The sequence below is a fragment of the Aristolochia californica genome, unplaced genomic scaffold (assembly GCF_029961685.1).
Source record: "Aristolochia californica isolate CCGP_79_NKW_82.1479 unplaced genomic scaffold, dmAriCali1.0.hap1 SCAF_9, whole genome shotgun sequence".
NCBI lineage: Eukaryota > Viridiplantae > Streptophyta > Magnoliopsida > Piperales > Aristolochiaceae > Aristolochia > Aristolochia californica.
Window position 1 is genome coordinate 35,924,021 of NW_027182290.1, and position 27,909 is coordinate 35,951,929.

General features: G+C 37.6%; 4 protein-coding genes across 14 annotated transcripts; 3 read left to right on the plus strand and 1 right to left on the minus strand.

The window, feature by feature from the left end:
- Window positions 1-3,370: 3,370 nt before the first annotated feature.
- On the plus strand, window positions 3,371-8,264 carry LOC137940299 (putative E3 ubiquitin-protein ligase SINAT1). Of its 3 annotated transcripts, XM_068785272.1 has the most exons (5): window positions 3,371-3,601; window positions 4,597-4,735; window positions 5,751-6,094; window positions 6,516-6,902; window positions 7,545-8,264. In XM_068785272.1, the coding sequence occupies exons 3-5, from the start codon at window positions 5,840-5,842 to the stop codon at window positions 7,875-7,877; spliced, it is 975 nt and encodes a 324-aa protein (XP_068641373.1). In that variant the 5' UTR covers window positions 3,371-3,601; window positions 4,597-4,735; window positions 5,751-5,839; the 3' UTR covers window positions 7,878-8,264. The 3 variants fall into 3 exon arrangements, with proteins under 3 accessions (XP_068641373.1, XP_068641372.1, XP_068641375.1); XM_068785271.1 differs by lacking the exon at window positions 4,597-4,735; XM_068785274.1 differs by lacking the exons at window positions 3,371-3,601; window positions 4,597-4,735 and having other exon boundaries at window positions 4,867-6,094.
- A 725-nt stretch (window positions 8,265-8,989) lies between these two features.
- Window positions 8,990-13,866, plus strand: LOC137940297 (sucrose-phosphatase 2-like). The gene is made up of 9 exons (XM_068785269.1): window positions 8,990-9,296; window positions 9,467-9,558; window positions 9,641-9,940; window positions 10,073-10,174; window positions 10,546-10,740; window positions 11,275-11,565; window positions 12,797-12,983; window positions 13,498-13,544; window positions 13,619-13,866. The coding sequence occupies exons 2-9, from the start codon at window positions 9,499-9,501 to the stop codon at window positions 13,709-13,711; spliced, it is 1,275 nt and encodes a 424-aa protein (XP_068641370.1). The 5' UTR covers window positions 8,990-9,296; window positions 9,467-9,498; the 3' UTR covers window positions 13,712-13,866.
- A 3,924-nt stretch (window positions 13,867-17,790) lies between these two features.
- LOC137940295 (cysteine-rich receptor-like protein kinase 2) lies at window positions 17,791-23,292 on the plus strand. 8 transcript variants are annotated; one of them, XM_068785259.1, is made up of 10 exons: window positions 17,791-18,005; window positions 18,750-18,918; window positions 19,386-19,492; window positions 20,369-21,134; window positions 21,255-21,368; window positions 21,513-21,652; window positions 21,733-21,943; window positions 22,040-22,274; window positions 22,356-22,506; window positions 22,669-23,292. In XM_068785259.1, the coding sequence occupies exons 4-10, from the start codon at window positions 20,390-20,392 to the stop codon at window positions 23,008-23,010; spliced, it is 1,938 nt and encodes a 645-aa protein (XP_068641360.1). In that variant the 5' UTR covers window positions 17,791-18,005; window positions 18,750-18,918; window positions 19,386-19,492; window positions 20,369-20,389; the 3' UTR covers window positions 23,011-23,292. The 8 variants fall into 8 exon arrangements, with proteins under 8 accessions (XP_068641360.1, XP_068641364.1, XP_068641361.1 ...); XM_068785263.1 differs by having other exon boundaries at window positions 19,451-19,492; XM_068785260.1 differs by having other exon boundaries at window positions 18,784-18,918.
- Window positions 23,163-27,900, minus strand: LOC137940300 (2-phytyl-1,4-beta-naphthoquinone methyltransferase, chloroplastic). 2 transcript variants are annotated; one of them, XM_068785275.1, is made up of 8 exons: window positions 27,568-27,900; window positions 27,286-27,350; window positions 27,114-27,204; window positions 26,377-26,465; window positions 24,825-24,958; window positions 24,686-24,747; window positions 23,830-23,929; window positions 23,163-23,490 (listed from the first exon to the last, which is right to left on the minus strand). In XM_068785275.1, exons 1-8 carry the CDS (start codon window positions 27,700-27,702, stop codon window positions 23,390-23,392), a joined length of 777 nt encoding a protein of 258 aa, XP_068641376.1. In that variant the 5' UTR covers window positions 27,703-27,900; the 3' UTR covers window positions 23,163-23,389. The 2 variants fall into 2 exon arrangements, with proteins under 2 accessions (XP_068641376.1, XP_068641377.1); XM_068785276.1 differs by lacking the exon at window positions 27,568-27,900 and adding an exon at window positions 27,457-27,536.
- Window positions 27,901-27,909: the final 9 nt, after the last annotated feature.

Below are 27,909 nucleotides of genomic sequence, written 5' to 3' on the forward strand. Positions count from 1 at the left end.
GTTGGTCTTATCAAAAGTATATATGCTTTTCGATTTTTCATCTGTTTTAGTTTATATAACATGGGAATTATTTAAAGGAGGCCAAGGGCCCTCCTTTAATGGTGAGATCTGCAGGAGCTTTGTATTTATAACACTGGCAACAGCGCATTTAATGGTTCTAATTTGATAGCCGCACAGAGCTCTGTAACCTTTGCCGTCTTTTCACCGAATCCACAGCCGTCCTCGTTCGTTAGGGTGACCTCAACTTGAATGCCCAAAATGCCGTTTTCCGAGTTTTCGTTCTGTACAATTTAATAAAAACTCAAGCATGTCAAGCAGACGGCAAGATCTTTGATTCAGAAATCTATCAAAGAGGTATATGTATGATAGTAATTTGCAATATCAGTATGGCCACTATAAATACTCGCTGAGAGACCCTATTTTTCTCATTCCCTCCCTCCGCCTTCTCGGTTTCGCCGGCCATGTCTCTTAACACTTGGCCGGATCGGAGATTCCATCTTTAGAACTTCAGTCTTAGCTTGGGTATGCTTAGATGGGAAAATGGGCGAAACGGGTTACCGTAAGTTACACGGGAAAGTTAAATACAGTTGTATTTCGTTTTTTCCGTTTCAGGCATAAAACGATGGTAAGTGACATTAGAGGGGTTGAACTTTGATTTCACTTACCATCGCTCAAATACATCTCGGGTTCGGGCTGTCGGGGAAGAAGCTCTGTTGAACAAGGTTTTGGAGAAAATTTTTTTTTTCTCTCGCGACCTTCGGCTTCTCTTCTCTCTCGGCCTCCCTCTCCTCTCCTTCTCAACCTTCATCGCAGACCACGGGAGGCCGAGCCTCTCCCGCAAAGCTTCTCAGCCTCCCTCTCTTCTCCCTCTCGGCGTACTATCGGAGCGTCGCCTCCGTCGTTGCTGCCTGTTGGCCCGCCGCCTCCATCGCCGTTGCCCGCTGCCTCCATCGCCATTGCCCGCTGGCCCGTAGCCGTATTCTCTCGTCGTTGAGGAAGACGATGGTTTAATTTTTCCTAAGTTAGGAAAAATTAAACCGTCATAAAAATAATAATTTATATTTTTAATTTCTAAAATAATTATTTTTTATTTATTTAATATATTTATTTTATAATTACCATATTAAATTAGTGATTTAATAGTCATAATTAAAATATTGTTAAATTAGATATTTCATAAATTATTTTGGTTTAATTATCCCATTGCTATAATTAATTAAACCAATGGTTTTAAATTTTGTGATAATATATTATTAATTAATAATGCATACAAATATATTATGTTATTGATAAATATATTTTTATTTATTATATTAATTTTATTATTATTATATTAAATTAGTGGTTTTTAATGTTAAAACATATCTTATGTTATTAAAAAATAATTTATTTATTTATTATATTCACTTAAGTTATTTTTTATTTTTTATTTATTTTTAATAATTTATTCTAATCGCACGTACTCAGAGGGAGTTTGCATTACAATTTGCAAGAGCATCATATTATCGAGATGTTTTAGCAATTCAGATGTGGCAAAATTATTGATTATTATGTTTTAATGCCACTAAATATTTTTTCTGTTGTACTTTTGTATGAACAAATATAATCTTTTATATTAAAAAGGTGATTGAGTTATATTTGTATTATTTTTATTTTTATTATTACGATATTTCTGTAATATGCTATCTAGTACGATATTTGTATAATTATTTAATATTTAGATATTATAAAATTAAAATTTGATTACAATTTTAATAATATAAAAGTAAGCATTTGTTTAATTATTATATTGAATATATTTTATTTATGAACTAATATTATTTTAATTTTTTGATAGTCAAATATATCAAAATATTTGATTTAATAAATAATCTATATGCATTATACACCACACTTTTCATTGTGCATACTAATACAAACAAATACTTTACACTGCATTTTTCATTGTGTACACTAACACAAAACAAATACTTTATATTCCCTCTCACTTTCCTTAGGGAAAATACTTTTCATTGTATTCCACTTTCCTTCCGCACTTACATTGTGCACTAACCCCACCTAATGATAAAGCTTCTTTAAGTTTTACCATTTGTACAATCATACACCAAGTTAATGAAAATTCGAAACTTCCACCTTTACAACTTTTGAGTCAGCAAATTTAATCATATCGATTTTTTTATTTTAATTAAAATTTATTTATTTGATGATAGCTTTTGTCTTTCTTAGTTAATGAAATTTCCGCACTTACATTGTGCACTCTTCCTAATTAATAGCATCATCTGTGATTTCGTTCTTGTTACATGTTAGACTGTTTTCTCCTATACTTTTTGTAAAGTTGGAAATGTTCCTATAAAATGAAAGGAACACAGTTAATTACAAATGTCCTATTTGTTTATGCCCTAGATTGGAGAGAATTTTGTGAATTACTCATTTTCCTTGTCAAGAGGTTGGTTAATGCAACCTAAAAAATTAATCGTTTAGGTTGTATTGGCCAACCTCTTGACATCGAGAGTTCTGGGGCACGCCATGTCCCGCGTTCGAATCCCAAACCGGAACCACCTGGCTCTAACACCCACCGATCCCGTTCCCTACCGTTTTCGCCGGGATTCGAACGCTGAACATGGTGCCCAACTTTGATACCATGTCAAGAGGCTGGCCAATACAACCTAAAAGACTAATTGGTTAAATGTGGAAAACCACCGCTCACAAGAGTGGACAAAACCACTTTGACAACTAAATGTTAAGGTTTATCTTTTCTAAGGTTGCAAGAGAGACTTATTTATCATTTCCATTGATGGAGTTTGGCTCAACATTTAAGAATTTACTTTTTGTGATACTCATAAATTTTCAAATTTAGAAGATATGTAAAAAATAAAAACAATTTTTTTTTAATTTCATGTAATTTTATTATTTTTTGTTAATTTCTTAGAATTTTACTAAGTGAACTGTTTGTTTCATTAGCTATAATCTTTCTAATTGTTCCAAGACACTCTTTCTTGTGAATTAGTTTCTTGTTTCACTCTTACAAAGTTCAACCTTCCATTTAGCAAACGAGTCTCACAATTAAATTGTTACTCTAGTTTTGTATTACACATCTCGCAAAAGCACCCTCACATTAGGTGGAAAAATTTCGTTGGCGTCGTTAACGGTTCTCGTAACGAGAAGCTCGGCGCCTTTGATTTGGTTTCAACCCTTCAACCGCAGGCCGTAGTTTCTATTGTTTTTAGGAGCACGGACGGTGCACCCATACCCGATTGGCGCACCAAGTCATTTGAAGTATTATAGGAGGGTGTTTTGGTAATCATATAGATCTAAGCGGGTCAGAAAAACGTCTAATTGGAGCCAGAGAATCATCCGTTCGTTACTCGTCGGAGACTGGGACTCCGGAAAAATGGATTGATGTCCGAATTTCTCAAGGGACTCTTTGGGTTTTCTTTCTCCTTTGCGTACGAAGGGAGCCCCTTTCCTCCGACACCAGCCATTTCAAGTTTTCATCGACTATAATTTGTTTCCCTTTTTCCACTTCGAGTGAGGTTTCCTTTCCCTCAAAATCGATGAATCGCCGTTTCTGCCTTTGAATGACGGAAGCAAGCGCTTTTGGGTAATGCTGGATTAATGGCATCCATTTCGTTTCACTGCATTCATATTTCCTCTTTCCTGTTTCTATGTGATGCTTGTAGGGTTTTCCTTTAACACAGTTTGATTTCGTTTGTTTATGTAGCGGTGCAGCTATTATGTCCTCTAAGTTTTTTCTTAGATTTTTTTTTTTTTTTTTGGTGTTTTTAATTTTCTATTCCTTTTTCAAGCTGATTGATATTCGAAAGCTTGTTTCATAGTGATTACTTTTCCCCCTGAAATTTGATGATGACTCCGTGGGGAATATGTTATAATGTGTTTTGAATCAAGTCTAGTTTCACCTGTTCTTATTTTTTTCTCGCTTCTTTACCGCTTCGTGGGTTCGTTTCTAACAATCGGTTTTGATTATCATAAGCATTCTAACATTCAGTTTTATGTTTTTTCATGCAAAGGTTTTATCCATCTCGTTGATCGCGTGTATATTGGCTGAATTTTGTTTCTATATGTCATTGGTCTGATGGTTTTGGGGGTTCTTCTTGGCTGCAAAATGTACATGTCCTGTATTTGCTATTGATAGCGTTATCTATTTGCTTGTGTTAGGGTTAATTTTGTTTTTTCAGATCACCGTTGGCTGCTATTCTATTTTTGTCTCCTTTCACAACAATATACGGAATGATGTGCCTCCGTGGTTTTGGTCCATGCGTGCATCGTACTTTTTAAATATTCCTTGCTTCTGTTTGCTGCATGTTCTTTTGTAAGCTTCTCTATTCTGTTGGCAACTTATCCAATTACTTTCTACACTATAAACATTGAAAATATAAGTTTTGATGAATGCTTCATTACTGATCTTTTTGATTGACGTTTTTTGGTCCAGAAAATTATCTGAGTGGGTCTAGTTATATCTACAATTATTCCATTTTTCCAGTGGGTTTGAAATGACTGGTCCATAACTTCAACTTTGCTTGTAATATGGTAATAGACTGGATGGATGGGTTATCATTTGGAAATTTTTTTTTGAAGGGAAATGGATGGTGAAAGACTCCTTCAAGAAGATGCAGAAAGAGTGAAAAGTAAAATGGTTGCACGGACTGCTAGTTTTATACAAGGAATTTCTCATAATATGCATGTGGAATTTCTCCTAGAGCGAAGGCTGCACTGTGTTTGTGCTTCATCCGTTTTTTTTTTATTTCGACTGATATTATTTCTGCTTGTCTATTGTAGTGTTGTTTGCAATTATTGTTGTATATGCAGATTTTACTACTCTTGAGTGCTTCCTCATGTAGAGTCCAAGTGAAAACAAAGAGCTGCTTGGGTGACATATCCAGTAAACTTGGGGGTTTATAGTTTTCATCATATCCTGTTCCATTATCAGATGAATACTTCTAAAATTGCTTTAAGATTTTGTGCTGGAATGATTTTAGAAAAGGAATGTTTCATCTTATTGAGAAAATGCGCACAGTTAGGTTACCTAGTGGTTTGCTCAGTTAAATCATAGGAGTATGTATATTATGACTATTTGAGGTTTTGCATATATTCAAGATCTGGGTATTTGTTCTGAATCTTAAATGCAAAAGCAAATCAAGTTTTCAAAGAGAAAGAGGGAAAAAAAAGATTCAAGATCTGGATTTTTCATATTCAGTGTGGTGCATCACATCTACTTTACTGCTTAAAGCTCATTTGGCTGCCTAATTCTTACTGTCTCGTTGAATAAATTTTTGAATTAGCAATAGTCTGATCTGGTTGGCAGAGTTCCTGTGAGTGTTGGTCGTCTGATTTTTGAAAGGACCACTTGTCTTGTTCATACTTCCCTGCTTATCTCATTCTTAATGCGTTGGGGCATCAATTTAGCTTCTTTTTGTGTATTAAATTATGCCTCAAAGGTAAAATGATTTTACACATAAGCTCTTATTGAATGATCCTTGCCCATATTGATATTATTATGAGGTGTATGCTTGGTGAGCAAAATAAACAGGACTGATCAATTTTCAGATGCTGCAATATGCCTTAGTTCAGTTTTATTGAATGATCCTTGCCCATATTGATATTCTTATGAGGTGTATGCTTGGTGAGCAAAATAAACAGGACTGATCAATTTTCAGATGCTGCAATATGCCTTAGTTCAGTTTTTCACACTTTCATTGGAAACTATTCATCAATTTCTAATGCTATTGCAGGCCTTGAGATGACTCTATTTCCTTTGCCATTGGCTTGAGGTGTCAGGTGTACATATAATTGGCTGTCTTTTCACCAATGTTATTGCTGGATGACCATTCCTAAACTGGGAAAGAGAAACACAGGAGCTAGATTCTCATCTAATTTTCAATCTGAATATATGGACGAATCAAATCTGATTCTAGGGGATGCTGAATCTGCTTCTATAGGGTTAGATGAGCAAGTAAACCTCATGTCTAAAATACCAAGTGGAACGGAATCTGTGGTAGTTCTTCCTGACAGTGATATTGATGGTCTTTTGGAGTGTCCTGTGTGCAGCAATGCAATGTATCCTCCAATTCAGCAGGTTCGTGTTTTTTTTTTTTTTTTCTTAGAAATATTTTTTGCAAAACTGTGTCAGAAAAGATATAGTAGGTTCAATGCATCCTGGTCAATGTCTGTACCCTCTTATGTGAATTTTTTCAAGACATATTTTTTATCAATATTCATTAGTGCTTCTTATCATCTTGATCTTGTGATCTGATTTCAAAAATCAAAAGCTCTCTCTAGAATTTCTTAATTTTTATAACTTATATCAAGGCGTATTTCTGAGGATTATGAATGGTCTCAAATCATATTGGGCAAAAGGATATCAATTATTTATTATTTAACAAAAAAAGAATGGTCTCAAATTGTAGCATCCAAAGGCCATTATTGATGAACAATGTAAAATATGTTGTATTATCTGATAAAACTTATAACCAAGCTCTCATTTTTGGCTAATGCAGTGTCCCAGTGGGCATACCCTCTGCTTCAATTGTAAAACAAAAGTAGACAATAAGTGCCCTATCTGCAGAAAGGAAATTGGCAATATAAGATGTCTTGCCCTTGAAAAACTTGCTGTGTCTCTCCTGCTTCCTTGCACATACCACCGGTTGGGCTGTGAAGAGATGTTTCCTTACTACAGGAAATTGAAGCACGAAGAGCAGTGTGTTTACAGGCCATATAACTGCCCCCATCCAGGCTCAGATTGCTCTGTCGTGGGTGATGTTCCTTGTCTGCTTGCTCATCTGAGGGAAAGTCATAAGGTGGACCTTCAAACTTGCTGCACATTCAATCATCGATATGTGAAACAGGACCCTTGTTCTGTTGATGTTGTTTCATGGACACTGACTGTAAGTTCAAATTTGTTCCATTAATTTTATTGTTATTGGTTGCTCTTATTTCATTGGTCTTTGTATAAACTGTTAGTCCTACTTGAAATGCCTACACTTGACATTTTGAAAGTTACAACTGGCTCTCAATAAGACAGTTGAGTAAGATAAACTGAGTAAAGCAACTTTTACTTTTCTGCTGTATCCTGGAAGTTGATTGACCATATGGGAACTCTATTGTGCGCACAAATTCAGTTTTAGATCAGTGCTCAGCATTAGAAAATTAGATAAATTTAATTTTCAAGATGGATGTTGGTATAGTAAACTTCAACCAAACAAATTCTTCAACACTTGAAAATGAAGTGTATATATAGTTCCGAAAATAAATACTGTATGAAAAGGATATAGAGCCTTATATTCACTGAATTATGGCATTGGCCATTGCCTCTTTCATGGTTTAAGTTAAGTTGTTCATACATTTTCATTCTAGACCAAATGAAACTAGGTACTTGATATCATGGCTGGGATTTGACAACCTTTGTTTGAATTGGGTGAATGTTGATTGGTAACTAGATCAAAGTACTTCAATTTAGGCGACAAACTTGATCAAGGTGTGCCTATGAGATGTGTCTCCCACTAATGTATATTTTTTATTTTGTGTAGCTTTTCAACTGCTTTGGCAGCTACTTTTGCCTCCATTTTGAAGCCTTTCTTCTTGGGAATGAGCCAGTGTACATGGCTTTCCTTCGGTTCATGGGTGAGGAATCTGAAGCTAAAAAGTTTGGATATTGTCTTGAGGTTGGTGGCTGTGGCCGGAAGATGATCTGGCAAGGGGTACCCCGCAGCATCCGGACACATCACAGGACTGTTCGAGACAGCCATGATGGTCTTATAGTTCCTAGGAGTTTAGCTCTGTATTTCTCTGGGTCATGCGGAGGTGACAAGAGGGAGCTCAAATTGAGGGTCACTGGCAGGATTTGGAAAGATCAATTGTGAAGACTTAGGTGGGGAAAACAGGATACCTTGTACACGATTCTCATTCTCTAACTGCTAATATTCTAATTGGAGATTTGTTCCAGCCATGTATCCAGTGTACCAACTTGAGAATGTTTTTTTTGGAGAAACATTGAAGAGATAAAGGGGGAAACAGAGGCTGTTTTGATTCAAATTGGAGCTTTTCACAAGAGAAATGTTTGTTGTTGTAGAGGATTCTGGAGCTGTTCCTGGTGGCCCCTAAGAAATGAGGTCGATTTTGTTTTTGGGGCCACAAAAATTGTGCTGACTTGCTATAGATTTGCTACCCATTTCTGTAATTTCCGAATGTTTAAAAATTTACCAACGTTCTCCTTCTGCAAATTCTTTCTTTAGTGAATGGAAGTAAGGTTCAAGTTTTAACTCCTTACTGCATCATTTCCTAGTGAACAGAGGGTCTTTTTTTTTTTCTTCTTATGTCGAAGACTCGAAGGTAGATTCCTCTAGGTGGGTCCTGAAAGATGGTCAGGTGCCCCCAGATTTCAGACAGTTGATAGATACATACCTCATAACTGAGTAGAGGGGATAGATACATACCTCATAACTGAGTAGAGGGGGTTAATCCAATAAGAAAAGTTATTTGGTGCAAAATATGTAGAACGGCTATCTCTGTTCGATCAAGATCAACGTTATCTCAGCCTCTCAGCCGTTGCATGTTTTGAACCAAATGGTTTTTTTATTGGTTCAACAATGCACCTGAATAAACTCTTTTATTAAATAATTGACGGAAATAACAACACTATTGCTTTTGCTAATCAATGAAACTATGCAAAGAAAATGGGGAGAACTCGTCTGTCCGAAATAGTCACAAATGTCTTAGTCTATGTATGCTTTTGTATTCACTTCATCGTGGCGAGTTGTGACCTAAAGTCGAGTAATTCGTTTTTCAAATAACACAGAAAAGAAAAAACTACTGAAACTAGTTGAAGTAGATTGCAGGTGGACGTTTTGAATTTCTGTAACGAAACATGTTGGGTTGCTAAATATTCGGTATATATTCTAGAGTTAAAGTTATTTTAAAACTGTTTTATTACATAATATGCATAAAATGTACATAATTCCACGAACAATGTGAATTAACGAGACACGAAAGAACCTTTTATGCGCTAGTTTCCCAAAAAATGCGAATATGTGCTGCGAAGCTCTCGCCCTTTTTGTCTGTAGTTTGCTTTCAACAGAATCGGATGATGCAGACACACACGTATTTTATTGATGAGAGAGAAAAAGAAGCACCAACGAATTTGGATCTAGTTGAAGCAGAATCGACCTTGGGACTGTGTTCCTCTCCCCAACGCAAACACTGAACTGAAATTTGAAGCCTAGGTCCAAGTTTCTTTCCTCAGACTTCCGGATTTTGTTGAATTTATCGGCATCAGTCCTCTGGTAATGGTTGCTTCCATCTTTGCATTTATCTTATCAGTTTCTTTTTTTTTCCCTTTATTTTTTGTTTTAGGATTCAGGCGTTTAGAGTGTCGGGTCATCGCTACCTGAAAGCTGTCATATACATGGGTTCTCTCTGTCAATACCACTGTTAATACCAGATTTTCTCGCAGTCCGCAGGGTTCTGCCTGCTGTGAAAGCACTCATGGATAGGCTTCAAGGGTCTGCGCGATTGATGATTGTTTCTGATCTCGACCATACTATGGTAGTTGTTTGGAGAATCTTTCAAACCCAAATTAACTGTATCCGTGCTTCTGTCATCTTAGAGTGGACATTTCGATTTGTAGGTGGATCATCATGACCCTGAGAATCTATCTTTACTCAGATTCAATGCGTTATGGGAAGCCAATTATCGTCACGATTCCCTGCTAGTGTTCTCAACAGGAAGGTCTCCGACACTGTACGAAGAGTTGAGGAAAGAGAAACCCATGTTAACTCCAGATATTACTATTATGTCAGTAGGCACTGAGATAACCTATGGTGACTCGATGGTGCCTGATGATGGTTGGGTGTCTTTTCTAAACCAGAAGTGGAACAGAAGTATTGTAGTTGAGGAAACTGCTAAGTTTCTTCAGCTTAAATTTCAGGTAAGAGTTTCTTTAGGTCTGTTGTCTGCTGTTTGTCTAAGTTTGCATTTTGTCCTTTCTGAACTTGGACTAAGAATGATGGGCACTGAGCAATTAGGACTGATTTCTATTGACCGGTTGTGTCTCTTGCAGTCAGAAACTGAACAGCGGCCACACAAAGTTAGTTTTTATGTTGAAAAAGCGCATGCACAGGAAGTGATGAAAACTCTTTCTGCTAGTCTGGAAAATCGTGGTGTAAGTTTTTTGCCAACTGGAGCATTCGCTTGATTACTAGATACACCTGTTAGTTTTTATGTTGAAAAAGAGCATGCACAGAAAGTGATGAAAACTCTTTCAGCTCGTCTGGAAAACCCTTGTGTAAGTTTCTTACAAAATGGAGCATTCTCTTGATTAATGGATACACGAGAAAAGTCCCCTCAGCCTTGGTGACATTTTTCTTTTTCTAGATTGGCATTTTTTTCTTTTCCTAATATTTTCCTTTTATTAGAGGAAATAAAATGTGTCTTTTGTGTATTCTATCAATGTATCAATTTATCAATTTTATTTTGAAATACAACTGGTTGGTAATTCGGATTTTTACTTTCCTTTGCTTTATCATTTGCCAGTTAGACGTGAAAATTATTTACAGTGGGGGAATGGATCTGGATATATTACCACAAGGTGCTGGCAAAGGACAGGCTCTGGCATATTTGCTCAAGAAGTTCAAAGCTAATGGAAAGCTCCCCATAAATACCCTTGTTTGTGGTGACTCTGGAAATGATGCTGAACTGTTTAGCATTCCAGAAGTTCATGGTGTTATGGTAAGAGGCATTTTATGCACCAGACAATATGCTTATAAAAAATGATATATGAGGTGAATATTTAGGTCTCAGTAGCCATTTACTGGTTTTGTTAAGTAGGCGGGTTCCACTAATTATTGTTTTAGACAATTAGAAGTTCTGCTGATGCTGCTGGTAGTTTTCATACACGCATTTAGGTAGCATGCATGTTCACTGTTCATTTGGAGAAATTTGTATTAGATTCTTGCACTCCTAAGAATTGTGCCACACGATGATCTGTCAACCATGTCATTCAAATATGTTTGTCTCCTATAAGTAATGTAGTTCTCTAATTTTCTATAAACTTAGAGAACAGAATAGGGAGGTTGTCAACATGTACAAATGGTGATGACCTCTATAAATTCACGGACCAGTATGCTACAGCATCTATTATATATAAATATCTCTGTAGTTTCATTAATAGGCTAATGTTGGAGATCTTTTTTTTTTAATTTTTTTTCTTTTGATTGCTCAATGCTTTTATCTGTTCATTTACTCATTTCCTGAGTGGTGCAGGTGAGTAATGCACAGGAAGAGCTATTGCATTGGCATGCAGAGAATGCCAATGACAATCCCAATATAATACATGCTAGTGAAAGGTGTGCTGATGGTATTATTCAAGCGATTGGGCATTTCCGCCTTGGTACAAATGCATCGCCAAGAGATGTTGTTGACTTCTCAAGGTGTCAGTTGGAGAACCCTAGGCCTGGATATGAAGTGGTGAAGTTCTACATGTTGTATGAGAGGTGGCGTAGAGCAGAACTTTCAAACTCGGAACAGTATGTGCAAAATATGAAGAAGCTCTGTGTATGTCTCCTGTTCACTTATTTCTCAAATCATACTGCCGGTAACACTGCTACCTGGGTCAGGTTGCAATAATATCCTGAAACAACGAAAAACTCAACCTAAAGAGCAACCAACCTTTACATCTGGTGAAGCATTTTCAACCTGATCTGCTTTATCAAAATGTGAACCTAATTTGAAAATTTAGTTTGGGTGGGGTAATGGTTAGCATAGAAAGTGAATGGAAATCTGCCGGGTCTAAAAAGAGCAGGTGAAATCTTCCCGTAGCACGGAAGAACCAGGTTCTGTCTATGGTTGGGTTACCTGAGAATCAAAACCAACAAAACCAATTATAACTTGACTGGAGGTTAGCCAATTCTAGATAAGGTATGAGGAAATCTCCCCCTGGCTTACAGACTTAGTAGTTATGTTTGAAGTAACTAAGTGAAACTTTCGCAGGTTTTAGTTTGAGTCTACATGGAGTTGTTTTAGTATTCAAAATCTTGGTGTTTGTTTTTTTATGTTAGTCAAAGAATGCAGCATACCCTACATGGATTCATTTGAGCATGCAAATCTTGGTGTTTGTTTGCTTACTTCTTTGAAGGTGAAACTCAGGTTTCACTGGCTTTGGTTGGATTGATCCTGAGGCAACCAGATGTAGCATACGCTAATCCTAGCTGAACCTGGTTTTATATGGTTAATGCAATTCTTTGAACGCAAATGAATCAATTAGGTTCAGCTACTCAAGACATACACCATGAATCATATTTGCACATTAATATGTTACGCTTTCCTTTTGTATGGTTGGAACATACAATGAGCCGAGTCATGTAGGCTTGGGAGTACTAGTCTTTTGCTTGTGAAACATGAGTGATTGGTTTGCTCTTCGTACACACCCATATGTTGAACGGGAGCAATTATACATTCTAACCGATATATATATAATTATTATCAGCATTGATTGATATATTAATTATCTCTGGGTTTGGTTCCAGTGAGTTTGAGCCAGTTCTTAAAAAAATTTGAAACTGAAGTGGATCTTGATATCTAAATCTGAACCTTAAATCCCCAAGCAGAAAGGTTTTGCAAATTAGTTCTGGACTTCTCATACCAAATTGTGTTGTTATGATGAGTTTTATAGAAGTGAACCTGCTAGTGTCCAAAATAAAAAAGAGAAAGTAAATTAATTAGTATATCTGACCCCTAATGATGCATCTCTGCTATTTGACTTTTTGGTGTATTTTTCAATTTACAGTATCCGACAGGCATCATTGTCCACCCTTCAGGAGAGGAGCAACTTCTCCATGACTGCTTAGCAAAGTTAGGCACAGTTTATGGAGATAAACAAGGAAAACGGTTCTGGACATGGGTGGATCGAGTTTTATCAGCACAGATTGCTTCAGATATATGGCTGGTGAAGTTTGACAAGTTGGAGGAGTCTGGTAAAAATCCAATATTCCACAAACTGATGATTAGTTATTTCCTTATCAAAGTTTTACCTGCCATTCTTAGTGTCAAATGTTTGATATTGTAGCTTATGTTTTTTTCTGCTGCTCAATTATCCTGAGTAGCCGCCTAGCTTTTCTACTCCATTAAAATCAATATGCATACATTGAAGTGCATGCCTTTGTGAACTTCTTCATAACTTTGAAACGCTGAATGGCTGAAATTCTCATGGAACATGGGGGAGATAGGTCAAAACATCTTTTAAGTATGACTGAGCTTCTTTAGGTTTCACTGTAGTTATTGGTTTGTACAAGTAACTACCAGAAACGGATGCTATATCAATGTGAATTCAGCATACATGTTAGATGATCTTCCTGTCTTTATAGATCGTTTTATTTAATTTTTCCTTTTAGTGTCTAGTTCGACAAAACGAACTGATCTTTCTTTAAGGCTGCCGTTCAATACTTGCCGGTTTTCCCAGTTTCTAACTGCCTTGAAATGATGTTGTAGATGAAGGGCGACAATGCTGCCGTACCACTGCCTTACTGAAATCCAAGGTATCGATCTGTGCAGGAGTATTTTAACTAACAAACAATGAGTAATATACTCTAAATAATTGAAAGTTATGCAGGTTGAGGAATCAAATGGTTTTGCTTGGGTGCATATGCATCAGACTTGGTTGGATGAATTAGGAGGAAAAAATGCAGGCTACTTGCTTTTCTAGATATTATGCCCTATCCCTCTCGAATCATGGGCGATTCTTGTTCTTTTTCTTTCAGCAAATAAGCTTTTCACTTATCGGTGACTCTGTTTTCTGATGTCTCTGTTTTTTCCTTTTTTCATAAAAATAATAGACATCCCCGACTTATTGCCCTTGTATTTTGTGAATTTGGGTGATTTTGCTGTGTAGAGGGGTTAAAAAAGACTTGATTAAAGAGCCAACCAGAGCAGTACTTTTTTCACTCTTGACAAAAGTAGCAGGAGCACTTGCTTTACGGTTAACTGCCTGATTCAACACGGTTAACCCAAGTCTCCCATTAGATCTAACTATAATTTTGAAGATTTTGAGATTGTTTAATCAGTCCCAGTGCGCACATTCCCGCCTCACTTGTTTTTTTTCATTTCACCGCTATTTTGAGGTCTTTACAAGTAGTTGCAGAAACGGAGAAAGTTGAACAAAAACTTTTGGTTTTAACTATCTAAAGATGACATTTCTCAGACTACTACTTGTTGTGAGGAATTCTTTTTCCTTATAGAGATTTTTAGCTTTTTACCCAATTTTTAAAACTTGATTAGATAAATGACCAACTTTTGAACTCATTTAGAAAAATATTTAACTTTGATCCACAGTCAAAAGTAACACGTAGGTTTTGACCGATTAAGTGTTGGTTTTTGTTTCAGAAAATGCAGACCAAATTACTTGCAATCAAGGATAAGCATAACAGCTTGATAACTCTTCAGATACTTTTTCCTTTTCTCAACTTGGGTTCTTTCTCCTTTCATTGTTCTTGTTCGTACCTTCAAATCCAAGCAAAACCCCATAAAAAAAACACTCGATGAGTTCCACTAGACATAAACATAAATACTAGTGTGCAGGGGCATTCATTTAAGTTTCATAGATGGGGGACATATGGGGGTCTCTGAAGAGCATTTCCTAACAACTACACAAAAAGTAAAGATAAGTCATCTTGAGTCTTTATTTTTACGATTCTGAGATAAACATAAAAGAGAGGAGTGTGATGGAAGAAAGTGCTCTCCAGTCTCGTGAAGAAAAGGCCCTGTAGAAACAATTTGTCTTCCATCTGCTAGGCTGCCCTTTTACCAAGGTAAATGATTAAGCAGATAATTGAAAGGTTAATAATTTTGTAGTCAAATCAATCAATCAACTAAGCTGCTTTTGTGTTGTGAAATCTTACAAAAACATTTGAATCAGACTCCTATTCTGTTCAGCAAAATTTAATTGAAATCATTGACTATGGTGTCCACTTCTTGCTTCCTAAACAGCCTTAAACTCATCTTGCTCTCTCGGTTATAAAATATTAAATCGACAACAAGGTATATGGAGCAGACAAAACTGCATATGTGGAATTTGAACATTATTGCCTTGTAAACTTGACCATATCCGCCTTCACCAAGCTTGCTCATCTTGCTAAAGAAATCTTTGGCTTTCGTTGGTGTTGAGTAATTGAAATGCATGCTCCTTAGAAATTGTCAACAAGGCCAGACTTCTCAAGTAACAGGACTAAAGTTGTCATTCACTGAAATTTGGATTCACATTATATTTTTACCCATGATTATATTTATAATGAATAACATTTATTAATCTTTGAGTATTGGACTTACATTTGTTAAGGAATAGTCTCACATAGATCAGTGAGTATAAAGATATTGGATTTTTTCTAAGTTGGTTAGTCATTTTGGGATGAACTTTGGACCCAACTTCACATGGTATCACCACCCAAATTATCCACACGTAGAGTATTAAGGAATGACATAGACTCCGACACCTTTTGAGAGGAAGGAGAAGTGCCAACTGCCAAGAGTTCCCCGTTGCTCACCTTCAAGGTGGGAATTGATTCACGGCGCTCAAGAAAGAGAAAGGTGGTGAAGCCGAAGGCCGCACATGGAATTTGTTTTGCGTCAAATGGAAAATGCAAACTCAGATTTTTGAGCTTCAACCTTGAAGTTTCAGTAAACAAATACATTTAAACGGAAGGGGAATAGAATACTTTATTGCAAGTATAATGATAAAATGAATTAGATGATATTTAGACATAGGAACAAAGTGTAGTTGGACCTCATTAATAGGTTTTGTAACATTGGTTATCTTAATTTTTTTGCTTTTCAATTTGTTGTTTTTCATTCACTTAAATAACGTGAAATTAAAGTTAACATTAAAGCATGGTTTCCACCTCGTCGAGTCCACTCCAGTTCAAGTAAATTGGATTAGATTTTAGATTGGGTGATTTGAGTCCTAAGGATGGACTCGACTCTTCTATTTTGGCCGAATCACTTTTGATTCACCCTAAGTTTAGAGGGGAGAATAATATTATCACAGGTAAACTACTCTACTGTTTGAATACATGTGAAGATAAAGTTATTTTCAGTTTCTATTTCTTTTATTTTCTTCCCAAATTCCATCATTTTGTGAGAGAACATTTATTAACTAAGGACCTATTTGGAACCCACATAAAAGAAAAGGGAAGATAAAGTTGTTTTCTATTGTTTGACAGCAAAGAATCATTGAGAGAAAAGAAAGTAAGAGATAAAAATGAGTTAGTAAATTTTCTCTCACAAAATGATGGAATTTGGGAACAAAAGAAAAGAAATAGAAACTTGAGAGAAAATTTTAAAATTTTAAAATAATACTATTTGTATTTTCTTTTTCATTTTTCACATGTATCCAAACAAGAGAAACTATTTTTCTCTTCCATTTTTTCTCTCATTTTCCTTAGGTATCCAAACAAGAAAAAAAAATCTCTTTTATTTTATTTTATTTTCTCTTTATTTTTCTCTTCTCTTCCTATTTTTTTTCTTTTCACTTTCTGTACCAAACACAGCCTAAGAGAGAATTTATTTTCTTTTCTCTCAGTGATTTTAGTTGTCAAACAACAAAAAATACATCTATCTCCTTTTTTTTCTCAGATGAAAACTTCTTCACAATAATTTAAAAAAGAATAAGCTAAGTAACACCAATGGAGGGTTCGAATTACATTTCTTAATTCATCAAGAGGGAGAGATAAAGGTGAAAAATAGGACCTCTATCCCATGCAAGAGTTTCTTGATTGTGCCCAAAAGGGTGAAGATTTCCTCCTCTTTTACGGAAGATTGGATTAACAAAAAAGAGTAAAACATCTTATCCCTCGCCCACTATAGATTCTTCAGTAAACAATTAATATATATATATATATATATATATTTGGATAAATAAAAGAAAAATATATAAAAATCTATTCTAGAAACAAAACACAAATTGCTCTTTTTATGAAGGAATGGGGCAGAGGAATTCCATTAAAGATTCTTCAATAAAACTATGACTCCATACACCTTCCTTTAAATAAAATATGTTCTTGCTTGGAGAGGGCGTTTCAGTAAATAAAAATAAGAGAGCAAAGAGTCAAGGGCGAGTCTTCTATTTGACCGAAGACACCGCGATTTGAAAGAACCGAAACAACCAAAACATTTCCAAGTCCAATGGTTATTACAAATATGACTAAATTGCACAACCCATAACGTCGAATTTGCGTCATTCTTCCATCCCTCTCCCGAGTAATTTTCAATTTTTGGTTTTGCCCTTTTCGTCATCCGCCCTGCCCGCGAGAGGTCAGAAGTCCAACTCAGTACCCAAAAAGACTCGGCTGCGTGTTGCACGCGTCTCCCCCGTTGATTGGTTTTTCCTTGGTGGGCCCTTTTCTTTTTACTCGTCCAACTGCTTTGCGCCGTACCATACATGTCCGTCCAGGTCTTCGAGTCAGTTACGAACATCTGTAGATGCAGACAAGATAATTTTTTCATCTGACGAAAGTAGCCTTTTCCTTGTGTTCGTCTATTTACACATATATCCCTTAAACAGTATAATTACCTACTTGCATGGCTCATGGTTAATTATTCAAAACATGTGTAAATTATTTTTAAATAATCCCTTTATTAATTAATGATAAAGGTTAATAAAAAAATGTGAAGTCAGGACTCATAATAAATTGTGACAATCTTAGGGGTATAAACGGACATTTGTATTGACTGCCTTCTCGCCTCAGTGCGGGTGCTGCCGTTTACATTTTTTCAACCAAGTCGAGAGACCAACAACAGCAATTCACAGGTCATCAAAACTGACTCTTCCCCTTCTTTCCTTCTTCCTTCCATGAATTACACTGAGCCTCTTCCCTTTCCATCTTCTATCCCTTCTGTCGGCTCTCCGATCCTCTTGAAGGCTTTTAAGCGCTTTGATCGTGCGAGATTTCCGTCATGGACTTAAGAGTAGCTTAAAGGTCCGAAGCTTTCCTCCGCCGTCGCAAATGGTAAGAAACTGATGTGAGTAAATTATTTCGTTTGGATGATGTGGCCGCTCTGTGGTTTTTTTCTTTAAAATTTTAACGGATCTCCTTATCCGTCTTAGGAAATTTTGATTTTGGAGCTCGAACCGAACTACATAGGCGAGGTTCGATCTCCCAAAAATGATGAGATTTTTCGATGCTGCTATGGTTTTTACCGAATTTCTTGTTTTGAATGTTCCATAGGAAGCTTTTTACTTTTTTTTTTTTTTTTAAACTCTGCTGATCCTAATCGTGGTGCATAGAAGCTTCTTCTTGTCTTCTTGAGTTCGTTTTAATTACTTAGATCTACTTCAGTAGCGACGAGAGTTGCGATAAATATGTTCCGCTATTTTTCTTCCCGGAGAAGCGAGAATCGCAAAGATCTGCGGTTCGCTCTCTCTCTCTCTCTCTCTCTCTCTCTCTCTCTCTCTAACTCCCTTTTTTGACGATGCGAATTGGTACAGGGTAATTTGTAGCCGGTATTTTCAGGAATTTGTCAATTATCATCACTATCATTTTTAAGTATTCCAAGAAAAGAAAAGTAAAAAGAACAGTTAGATCACGTCTGGTTTCTGAAGTTTCTGCTTCTCCGTTTCCGATTACGAACACCTCTCTAATTGTCGATAGAGGTAAAAAAAGTCTTGAAGCCACGTGATTTTCATACTTAGTGACTCTTTATATTATCTTAGTATTTTTTCTATTTTTATGCCAATTGTAGTAGTTTTCCAGAATTTTTATAATGTGCCTGTCGGGGTTGCGCCAGAGTGTCTACGACTCGAGCTAGGGATGCATATTTGGCTTGGGCCTGGCCTACAACTTTTGAAATGCTCATCAGGCGACGTCATGGTTTACAGCTTGGCGGTGTCAAAGGCTGAAATCCGGCTGCTAACCAATCAATGTAACTTAGTCTTCAAATTTCCTTTTTCATCATCATTCCGTGCTTCGTCTTCAAAATTTCAAACTCCCATGTCCATCGTTCCGTGCGTGACGATGGGGATTTCTGAAACTGCACTTTCAGTTTCCATCCCCGCGGCGTCACCAGCCTGCGTACTGTTCGCAGTTTGCAAATTATAACCGCGACCATGCTGAATCTGCTTCAAGCCGCTGTTAGTCTGTGAGCCTTAAAAAAGGCTGGACCGGGGTTCCTGCTCATGATCGGGTAGGAGTGGAGCGGGGGTAACCCGTAACCTGTCCACACACCCAACCAACTAATTGATGGTTGCAGTTTCTGCTGGATCAAGCAGAAACTCCAGGCCATGTGGCCTTCAATATCCAATGTCCTAGCAAGAAGCATCGGTTGAAGGGCGCTTTCGCGCCTCCGACTTCGTACCATGTGGTAATTTTCTTATTTGCATTCAATGATAGGGTCCTACCACTGAGGTCGATACGGGCTGCGGGCTGACACATTGATGGTTCTTCCTGATTGTTAGGTCGCTTAAATGAATGTGCGGGGGTGACTCATCGACAATAAGGTGACACCTGAAGCTTTCCTTTTATTTTATTTTATTTTATTATTATTATTATTATTATTATTATCTGCTATTAATTGGTTGTCTTCATCTGAAGCTATCTGTCTCATTGTCAAAAGTCAAAATGAATGACTTTTTTGGTTGCTGCCACCTCATAAGTACATTTGCGTGCCCGATTCGGGGATTTGTTTTTGAAATCCGGTTCTTGCCGACGTACCTTCTGAACCCATTCCTGCAAAAATTGTTCACGTTTGTTGTGTCTTTGTTTCCAAACTTTTTTCTTGTTCCTTCGCCGTTACGCATCAATCAAACAGCCTATAGTTATTTACCGAAATTTTAGCTTTTCAAATGTTTTAATTAAATTATCTATTATTATTCTAATATTTTCATTAGAATTTAGATGATAGAATACAAGTCTGATTCAATTTCCTGAACAAAATCTCAATTTTCTTAATTTTCGTCTTTAAAGTGAATTTTTTTACAAGTCTTCACATCTAAAAAGTTCATAGACGATACGACAACAGGACCTTGCGATTCAGAGTGGAAAATGCAATCCCTGGTAAATATTTTTACCAAGCCCGTCTCGACCTTGTGGAAAGGGGCCGACTTGTTAGAATACAGAATGGATCAAGGTTAGGATGAGTTCTTGTTGAACCTGTGTGCAGCCCTTAAGAATACGACTGTTTCACAGTTAACCCAATGTGGATGGCTTTGGTCCCTTAAGCACCGTTATTTAGTCGTTACAAACATGATATTCCATACCAATTCTGATTTCTGCAAAACCTTCCATACCAGGATATAATCGACATTTTACATGTTATTTTCTGATCCATGAAGGTGGTCGGTAACACGTTGTTCTCTCATTTCTTTCTTAAACAGGTTCATACAAAAGCTCGTAAAATGAAGAAAAATGTTGGATTTTGTGCTCTACTATTCATGCTCGTTGTCCTTTACCTATCAGCAGAAACTACTGGAGACCCCAGAACCCACAAGATAAATTTGACCTGTACACACCAACTAGAGCACAATTCCACAATCTACGTGCCAAACTTCGTGGCCACCATGGAGAATATAAGCACCCAAATTCGGAGTTCTCGCTATGGAGTATCAATCATAGGGAAGCCACCCGATGCAAGCTACGGACTTGCGCAATGCTACGGGGATCTGCCATCACTTGACTGTATACTTTGCTATGCCGAGGCTCGAACTCTTCTTCCCCAGTGTTTCCCCTATAATGGTGGTCGCATTTACCTGGACGGCTGTTTCATGCGAGCTGAGAATTATAGCTTCTTTGAAGAAATCAGTGGCCCACAGGACACTGCCGTCTGTGGGAATGCAACGCTGAAGAGCACCAGGTTTGAAGAGTCGGTGAGACGTGCAATTTCGGATGCTACCGCAGATGCGCCGGCAAACGATGGATATGCCAGAGCAAGAGTGCCGTTCTCTGGCAATGACTCAGCTTATGTGCTGGCTGATTGCTGGAAGACCTTGAATTTGAGCTCTTGCATTGCATGTTTGGAGAATGCTTCTGCTTCTGTGTCAAAATGCTTACCTCGGACAGAGGGGCGTGCACTGAATACTGGATGTTATTTGCAGTATTCTAATAAAGACTTCATGAATCCAGAACCAAGCGGGAATTCCAAAGGTAAAACGGTATAGGGTTATCAGTTGGTGCTTGTTCAATGGAATTTTTCTTTACATTGATTTGTTCGATAGGCCTCCGTCATCGTCCTTCCCTCTTAATGAAATTCGTATGAATTCGCAGTGAGCACGTTAGTAATTGTAGTTGCCACTGTGAGTTCTGTAGTTGTTGTTTTGGCAGGAGCCGTTATTGGCTGCTACATCTGGAAGCAAAGGAAAATACAAAAGAAGCGTAAAGGTACAAATCAGCCACACTATATCACTGTTTTTTGTTTTATTTTAATTTACTTATTTATTTTTTATAATAGCGTTCTATGTCAGACTTCTGAAAAAATCGACAGTGTCCAGGCACTGACGTTAAACTTTTGAATTTCATCTTCAGGTTCAAATGACGCTGAGCAAATGGCATCCACCCTTAACGATAGCAGTTTGAACTTCAAGTACTCCACACTTGAGAAGGCCACTGGATCATTTGACGTAGCGAATAAACTCGGGCAAGGAGGATTTGGATCAGTTTATAAGGTAAATTACCTGCGCACAAGAAAAACTGTTTGCTTAAAAATATAGATTGTTAAGTTTCTGTGAGTAACATATATTTACAGGGAGTTTTGGCTGATGGAAGAGAGATTGCTGTGAAGAGACTCTTTTTAAACAACAAACACAGAGCTGCGGACTTCTACAATGAAGTCAACATAATCAGCAGCGTGGAGCACAAAAACCTCGTTCGGCTGTTGGGTTGCAATTGTTCAGGACCAGAAAGCCTTCTTGTCTATGAATTCCTCGCTAACAAGAGCCTTGACTGCTTTATCTTCGGTACTAATAAACTGCTCTCGTTCACATTAGGCAGTTTTGCTTTATATTGTAACCGACTACCCATACGATCTGTGTAATCCATTGACTACATTGCAGATGCAGACAAAGGTAAGGCTTTAAGCTGGGACAAAAGATTTGAAATAATTGTTGGGACAGTGGAAGGCTTAGCATACCTCCATGAGAACTCCAAGGTCAGGATCATTCACAGGGACATCAAAGCAAGCAACATTTTGCTAGATTCAAAGCTTCGAGCTAAAATTGCTGATTTTGGATTAGCTAGGTCTTTCGAAGATGATAAAAGCCACATTAGCACTGCCATAGCGGGAACATTGTGAGTGCTCGGTTCCCTAATGTACACAGCCATGCTTACTCTTGGTATATTTATATGCGTTTGCAATTGTTTGAACTACAGGGGATATATGGCCCCAGAGTACCTAGCGCATGGTCAATTAACTGAGAAGGTAGACGTCTACAGCTTTGGGGTGCTTTTGATGGAGATCGTGACTGGGAGACAAAACAACAAGACTAGAGAGTATGACTACACGGACAGCCTGGTTACGGCGGTAAATCTTTACCTTTCAAACACTACCCTTCTAATGAAGGGCCTTAAATTATCCATGTACGATCCCCTAATGATTTCTGAGCCCCAAAAGCTTGGGCACCTTATAGTAGAGATCATTCTGATGAAATACAGTTTCTCCCTCTGTTTAACTTTTGGATGTCAGACATGGAGACATTTCCAGGCAAAAAAGATGGAAGACTTGATTGACTCAAATCTTTTACTCCACAATTATCAAAACAGTGAAGCGATAAAGGAAGAAATCCTGAGAGTGGTGCATGTGGCGCTGCTGTGCACACAAGAGAACCATGCGTTACGTCCACCAATGTCAAGAGTCCTACTTATGCTTCAGAGGAAGGAGAAGGAACTACCGCCTCCCACAAATCCACCTTTTGTAGATGAAAGGACCATGGAGCTTAATGACACCAGCGACGCCCCTCCGCGGCCCCTTTACAACTCCACTTCCTACTCAGTTGGCAGCGTCTCTTACAGCTTCTATCCGAGGTAGCAACATAGACACGACAAAAGTAGAGTTCTTGCATACACATGGTTGAAAGGTGCGGCTGGAAGACATGCAGATTGGTGTCCCAGACAAGCAGGATGAGGGGGTGCATTGGTGTACAGTTTACATGTAACACATTTTTATTTGTTATATAACAACCTCAAGATAGGAATATATAGACATGTGATAAACATGGAATAAGGACCATGGTTAGCCGGACAAATAGGCTTTCTGATACAGAGTTTTGAAGATACAGAGCTAAGAAACAAAGCTTTCCGATACAAGAGTTTTGAGATACAGACTTCTTTTTGGTAACATTCCGGGACACGTCAAAAGAGCCTACTACACCCTTGTTAGTTGTTAAACTAACCCTATAAATCCGATACTATCGAGTGGCTACCAATGCCCCCATTAAACCCCCACCAATCTCATAGTGCTTGGCATTCCCAAAACCCACTTCCTTAGCAAGTTTCTCCTGCTCTGGACCTGTAACAAGCGGTCTCTGTTAGCAAAAAAATCCAGTGAGGTCAAGGATACGTCTTAGAGAAAAGCAATGATTATGACATAACATGACTGGAGAAATGGTTGATAATTACATGTTCGAGGCTGAGTTGTATAGGTCAGGTGCAATTAGTGGGATTCCTAAATTTTGTAAGAGCTGAAAGTCTCAAATCAAAGGAAGCAGCCACCATATTTGACAGAAAGATTGCATTAAGAAAGGCAGGACACTGCCCTAAATAATAGAACATTCAATTCTGAGCCTCTCTGCTTTTCTCTCAAATTTACTGTTATTTGTTATATAGCTAAAACTTAAAGACAGCAGACCTGTTAAGAAATCTCTGATCGAGCTTTTTAAGTACTTGTACTGTTCAGTTAATCCATAACTTGTTGCGACTGGCACCACAACATTGTCTAACATCCACTCCTTCAAAATGAAAACCATCAGGACAAGTTAGTAAGTTCAGTACCTTCGATTGATAGGAGAATGATAATTTAAGAATGAAACATCTATCATTCTCAACTATCACTAGCAGCTTATCCATCGCAAACTAAAAATTGTGGCTTTTATAGAAGAACATTTGTCACAGGATCAGAGATCACTCTCGTCCCATGCAAATGATTTTCCTAAAATGCATAACCCTACTTGAGCAATCTCAGAAGCACTTAGCATACATGCAATCAACCCTCTAAAATCTTGATTAGGAATTCTCAAAGATTTGGACTATTTTTTGAACCCTACCAAGAAATTAGGCCATTGTAAAGAGAACTTAGGCAACTGTATGAAGAGGATATTCATTTTTCAGTTATTATTGTAGCATTCCAGTGACAGGACTGCTAACTCCACATCTTCACTTGTTGTTAGTTACTATAGTGGTTGGACATGATTGGCAAATTATTACTGTTCACTCATCTCTTCTTTGCTGCTCTCTTTCCTTCATTTTGTCTCTTTTAACTGTCCTGCTATGATCCCCTTTCAGCATGTTAAAGAAATACCCAAAAAGACCCGGTTCAGTAATCAGTAATGTATGAATGCCGAAAATCAATTAATCATACACAGACAATGTTTTAAATTGGACTTTGGAGAATGAACGGGCCCACTAAAATTGAGTAACATTCTTGAAACTCGGAAAAGGATATTCAGAAAAGCTATAAAAGACTGCTACCTGTGCTGTCAGACTACCTGAAGAAGGGTGACATATGTATTTGTGCTCTTGTTGAAGTCCAATATAGAAACTCTGGAGCCTGCAATGCCAATATGAAGTGATGCTATCAAGAAACAATATCTGCAGGCAACAGATCAAAACAGATAAAATAGGAACCTGGCCTCAGGACTCGATGAATCTCCTTCATAGCAACCCTCTTGTCTATCAAATTACGAAGCCCATAACCCATGGTGATTGCATCAAAGTATTCATCTGGAAAATGTAAATCAAGTGCATCTCCTTCAACCCACCTGCAATTCATAATGTGGATCAATAATTTGTTTTTTCTTCTCAGAAAGGCAACTGAAAATTTTTCAAATGTAATAAGAATAAATATCCAAGTATGTTAAATAAAATCCAAGAAGGTGACTCCCTGTGGCTAGAGAGTCCACTATGGGTAGATCTTTTGTTTCACATTTTAATGAAAACTATCATCTAATACCAAAAATAAAATAAAACTACATTAATTGAAAATCTGTAATTAACTCTCCAACTCAAAAGGCTAAGTTATGCAATGCACCCACCCAAAAAACCCCACTTAGAACACTGGAAAAGCCATAAACAATTAAATTATCAGGATCTAGGTCCAAACTTAGGTAAAGATACAGGGGGTGATCTTCAAATGGGAGGGTAAGGGCCAGCACTGAATAACCAGCCTCCTAAGGAGGCAAAAGGATTCTCTAGGACTAGGTATTGACATGAAACTCCTCTGCAACGTTGTGCGCCACTGGAGTTAGCAGATCAAGGAGTATGAAACAAACAATAGAAAGGATTTCACAGGAGATCACCAAAAACAGAGAAGGCACTAGAAAGGAGAGTAGTGGTATTCATCCATCTGAATACAATTAACTAGTGCCCCTTTGACAATAAATTGACCCAAGATATTTGCTTTAATGAGCTCGAATTCCACAAATGCCCAGGAAAACATAGGTTGAGTAATGCTTAGTCTTTGTTCACGGCTTCTAACCAACTGAACTCAATTGCACAATTCCCCTTTAACAATATGCTGAACAAAGAGCTTAATATGAAAATCAATGTTTCAGTTACTGTGAAGCGAGTTCCACTACAGAGCTTTGATTTAGAGCAACAAGCCTACATCCATGGTCCTTAGAATCTCTGTCACACCCCAAGGGGATGAGATTACCTTGACAGCGGGAGCCAAAATTTAATTTGAGGTGGTTTGAACATCAAGTAACATCAAAATCAGTACCAACCCGGAGTAGCTTAATTTTCTCTGTTGGCATTCTCGTTCATAGGTTATGAGGCCCATAGATCACTCAGATGACTTCATAGTAAGGATTGAACTCAAACACGAGAAAATAAAAGATTTCAGTTTTTAGGAATCTTACTTTGATGCACTATAAAGACTAACATTGCAATCTGTGCAGGAGCTGCTTCTGAGTTAAAGGCATAAATAATGAGATATTTCATGTTATTCTAAAGCTAATATTATCAGATACTCATGTAATATTTTTGTAGCAAGACTTCCATAATGAGGTTTGTTGAACCGAAGCAACCGACAGTTATTAATAGATTCAATTTTTAGGAATCTTACTTTGATGCATTATAAAGACTAACATTGCAAGCTGTGCAGGAACTGCTTCTGAGTTAAAGGCACAAATAATGAGATATTCATGTTATTCTAAAGCTAATACTATCAGATACTCACGATATATTTTTGTAGCAAGACTTCCATAATGAGGCTTGTTTAACCGAAGCAACCGACAGTTGCTCTTTTGAAAAATCAAGACCAGTTACCTGCAGCATATCATGCAGTTCATAAAAATCGCTTGGTTATGAAGACTAAGAGATGCCAACAGATATGGACAAATGCTAAGAACATCCTCAACTTCCAAAGATGAAATATCTAAACTTTGATACTGATATCACTGTACAAACACGTGAGAGCAGAAAGTGAAGACGAGTAGAAGAAAGAGAACAGGGAAACAAGCTTTTAACTTCTGATAAAGCCTTCTCAATGAGAGCCTACAAATCAATATTCGACAATAGTGGTATCAAGTAACCAAATCTGAGATAACAGAGTGCCATATCCATCTCTATTTGTTTGATAGAACCATATAGGGTAGCTCCAAATCCTGAAAGGTATCGTGAAGTACACATTAGGTACCATGGCTACAGGGAGCCATGTCATAATTCGTAAGAGGGATCTGAAGCAGCATTCAACATAAAAACAGTTGGATATGTGAAATTTGTCAAAGAGATCTGGTGGTGGACGTTCAAGAGAGAATGAATGTTATGCCTATTGCAAAATAAGACCAAACCAGCTCTGTTAGCAAAGATGACGAAGGGAGGCCGACCACGGATATTCATTTAAGAAGCCTATAATCTAAAAATTAACTGATAGGTAGAGTCTAATTCTGTAAAGAGAAAGAACAATTGAAGCACCTTCCCTGACAATCCGACTTTCTCAGATAGAAGGAAGGATAAGTCGCCGCTTCCACAACATAAATCAAGCACGGAATCTCCTATCTTTGCCCTGCCATAAGAGCAATGGTCAAACGAAAGGCTACAGACAAATAAGACAATACAAGCGCCTCAGGGACGGCTCAATAGATACCCACTCCAGGAGACTGCCATCCTTTTCCACACGCGGTGCTGCCCCAGACTCAACGAGTCATTCAACTGCCAGCAGATTTTAGAAATGAAAACCGAAATCCATAACATAAAAAGAAGGAAAAAACTGTTGCAAGCATGTAATTGATCAAGTCGAGGTAAGTGTGCCTTTTACCGGTCGGACTGGACCTTAGACAACATCATTTTGGTTAGCTTTTTTCCTTTCAACTAATCTCTTATCTGAAATCGGAACGAATAGAAGAATCGAAAGGCAGCAGGGACGTACAGTATCATAAACTGGAGCAATGCGGTTAAAGAGAGACTGCCGCTCGGCGGAGGACCTGACCGATCGATATTTGCCGGTGAATCCACCACCGATGCCGGAAGTAAAAAGAAACGGTGAAGAAGATAACGCCAACATAAGAGACGGGAGGCGGATTTGAGCAGAACGTCCCTCAGCTCGGATAAGAGCGAATGTCCTCTTAGAAGAATCCTCAACTTCGAACAATTTTAACAGGCAAAACACGACTAAGAAGTTCAAACGCTGTCCGATCACATTGTTCCCCAATCCACTTTGCTGCCTCCAGATTCAGTTATTTCGTTGTATCTTTGCATGCTTTCTCATTTT

Coding starts and splice junctions, on each gene's coding strand:
- LOC137940299 (XM_068785272.1), top strand. CDS start 5,840: ATGACCATTCCTAAACTGGGAAAGAGAAACACAGGAGCTAGATTCTCA. Junction 6,095..6,515: donor TGTATCCTCCAATTCAGCAG/GTTCGTGTTTTT, acceptor TGGCTAATGCAG/TGTCCCAGTGGGCATACCCT. Junction 6,903..7,544: donor TTGTTTCATGGACACTGACT/GTAAGTTCAAAT, acceptor TATTTTGTGTAG/CTTTTCAACTGCTTTGGCAG.
- LOC137940295 (XM_068785257.1), top strand. Junction 21,135..21,254: donor ACCAAGCGGGAATTCCAAAG/GTAAAACGGTAT, acceptor ATGAATTCGCAG/TGAGCACGTTAGTAATTGTA. Junction 22,275..22,355: donor ACTGCCATAGCGGGAACATT/GTGAGTGCTCGG, acceptor TTTGAACTACAG/GGGATATATGGCCCCAGAGT.
- LOC137940300 (XM_068785275.1), bottom strand. CDS start 27,702: ATGTTGGCGTTATCTTCTTCACCGTTTCTTTTTACTTCCGGCATCGGT. Junction 27,351..27,567: donor TTGCTCCAGTTTATGATACT/GTACGTCCCTGC, acceptor ATCTGCTGGCAG/TTGAATGACTCGTTGAGTCT. Junction 26,466..27,113: donor AAGTCGGATTGTCAGGGAAG/GTGCTTCAATTG, acceptor GATATGCTGCAG/GTAACTGGTCTTGATTTTTC.
- LOC137940297 (XM_068785269.1), top strand. CDS start 9,499: ATGGATAGGCTTCAAGGGTCTGCGCGATTGATGATTGTTTCTGATCTC. Junction 9,559..9,640: donor CTGATCTCGACCATACTATG/GTAGTTGTTTGG, acceptor TTCGATTTGTAG/GTGGATCATCATGACCCTGA. Junction 9,941..10,072: donor TTCTTCAGCTTAAATTTCAG/GTAAGAGTTTCT, acceptor TGTCTCTTGCAG/TCAGAAACTGAACAGCGGCC.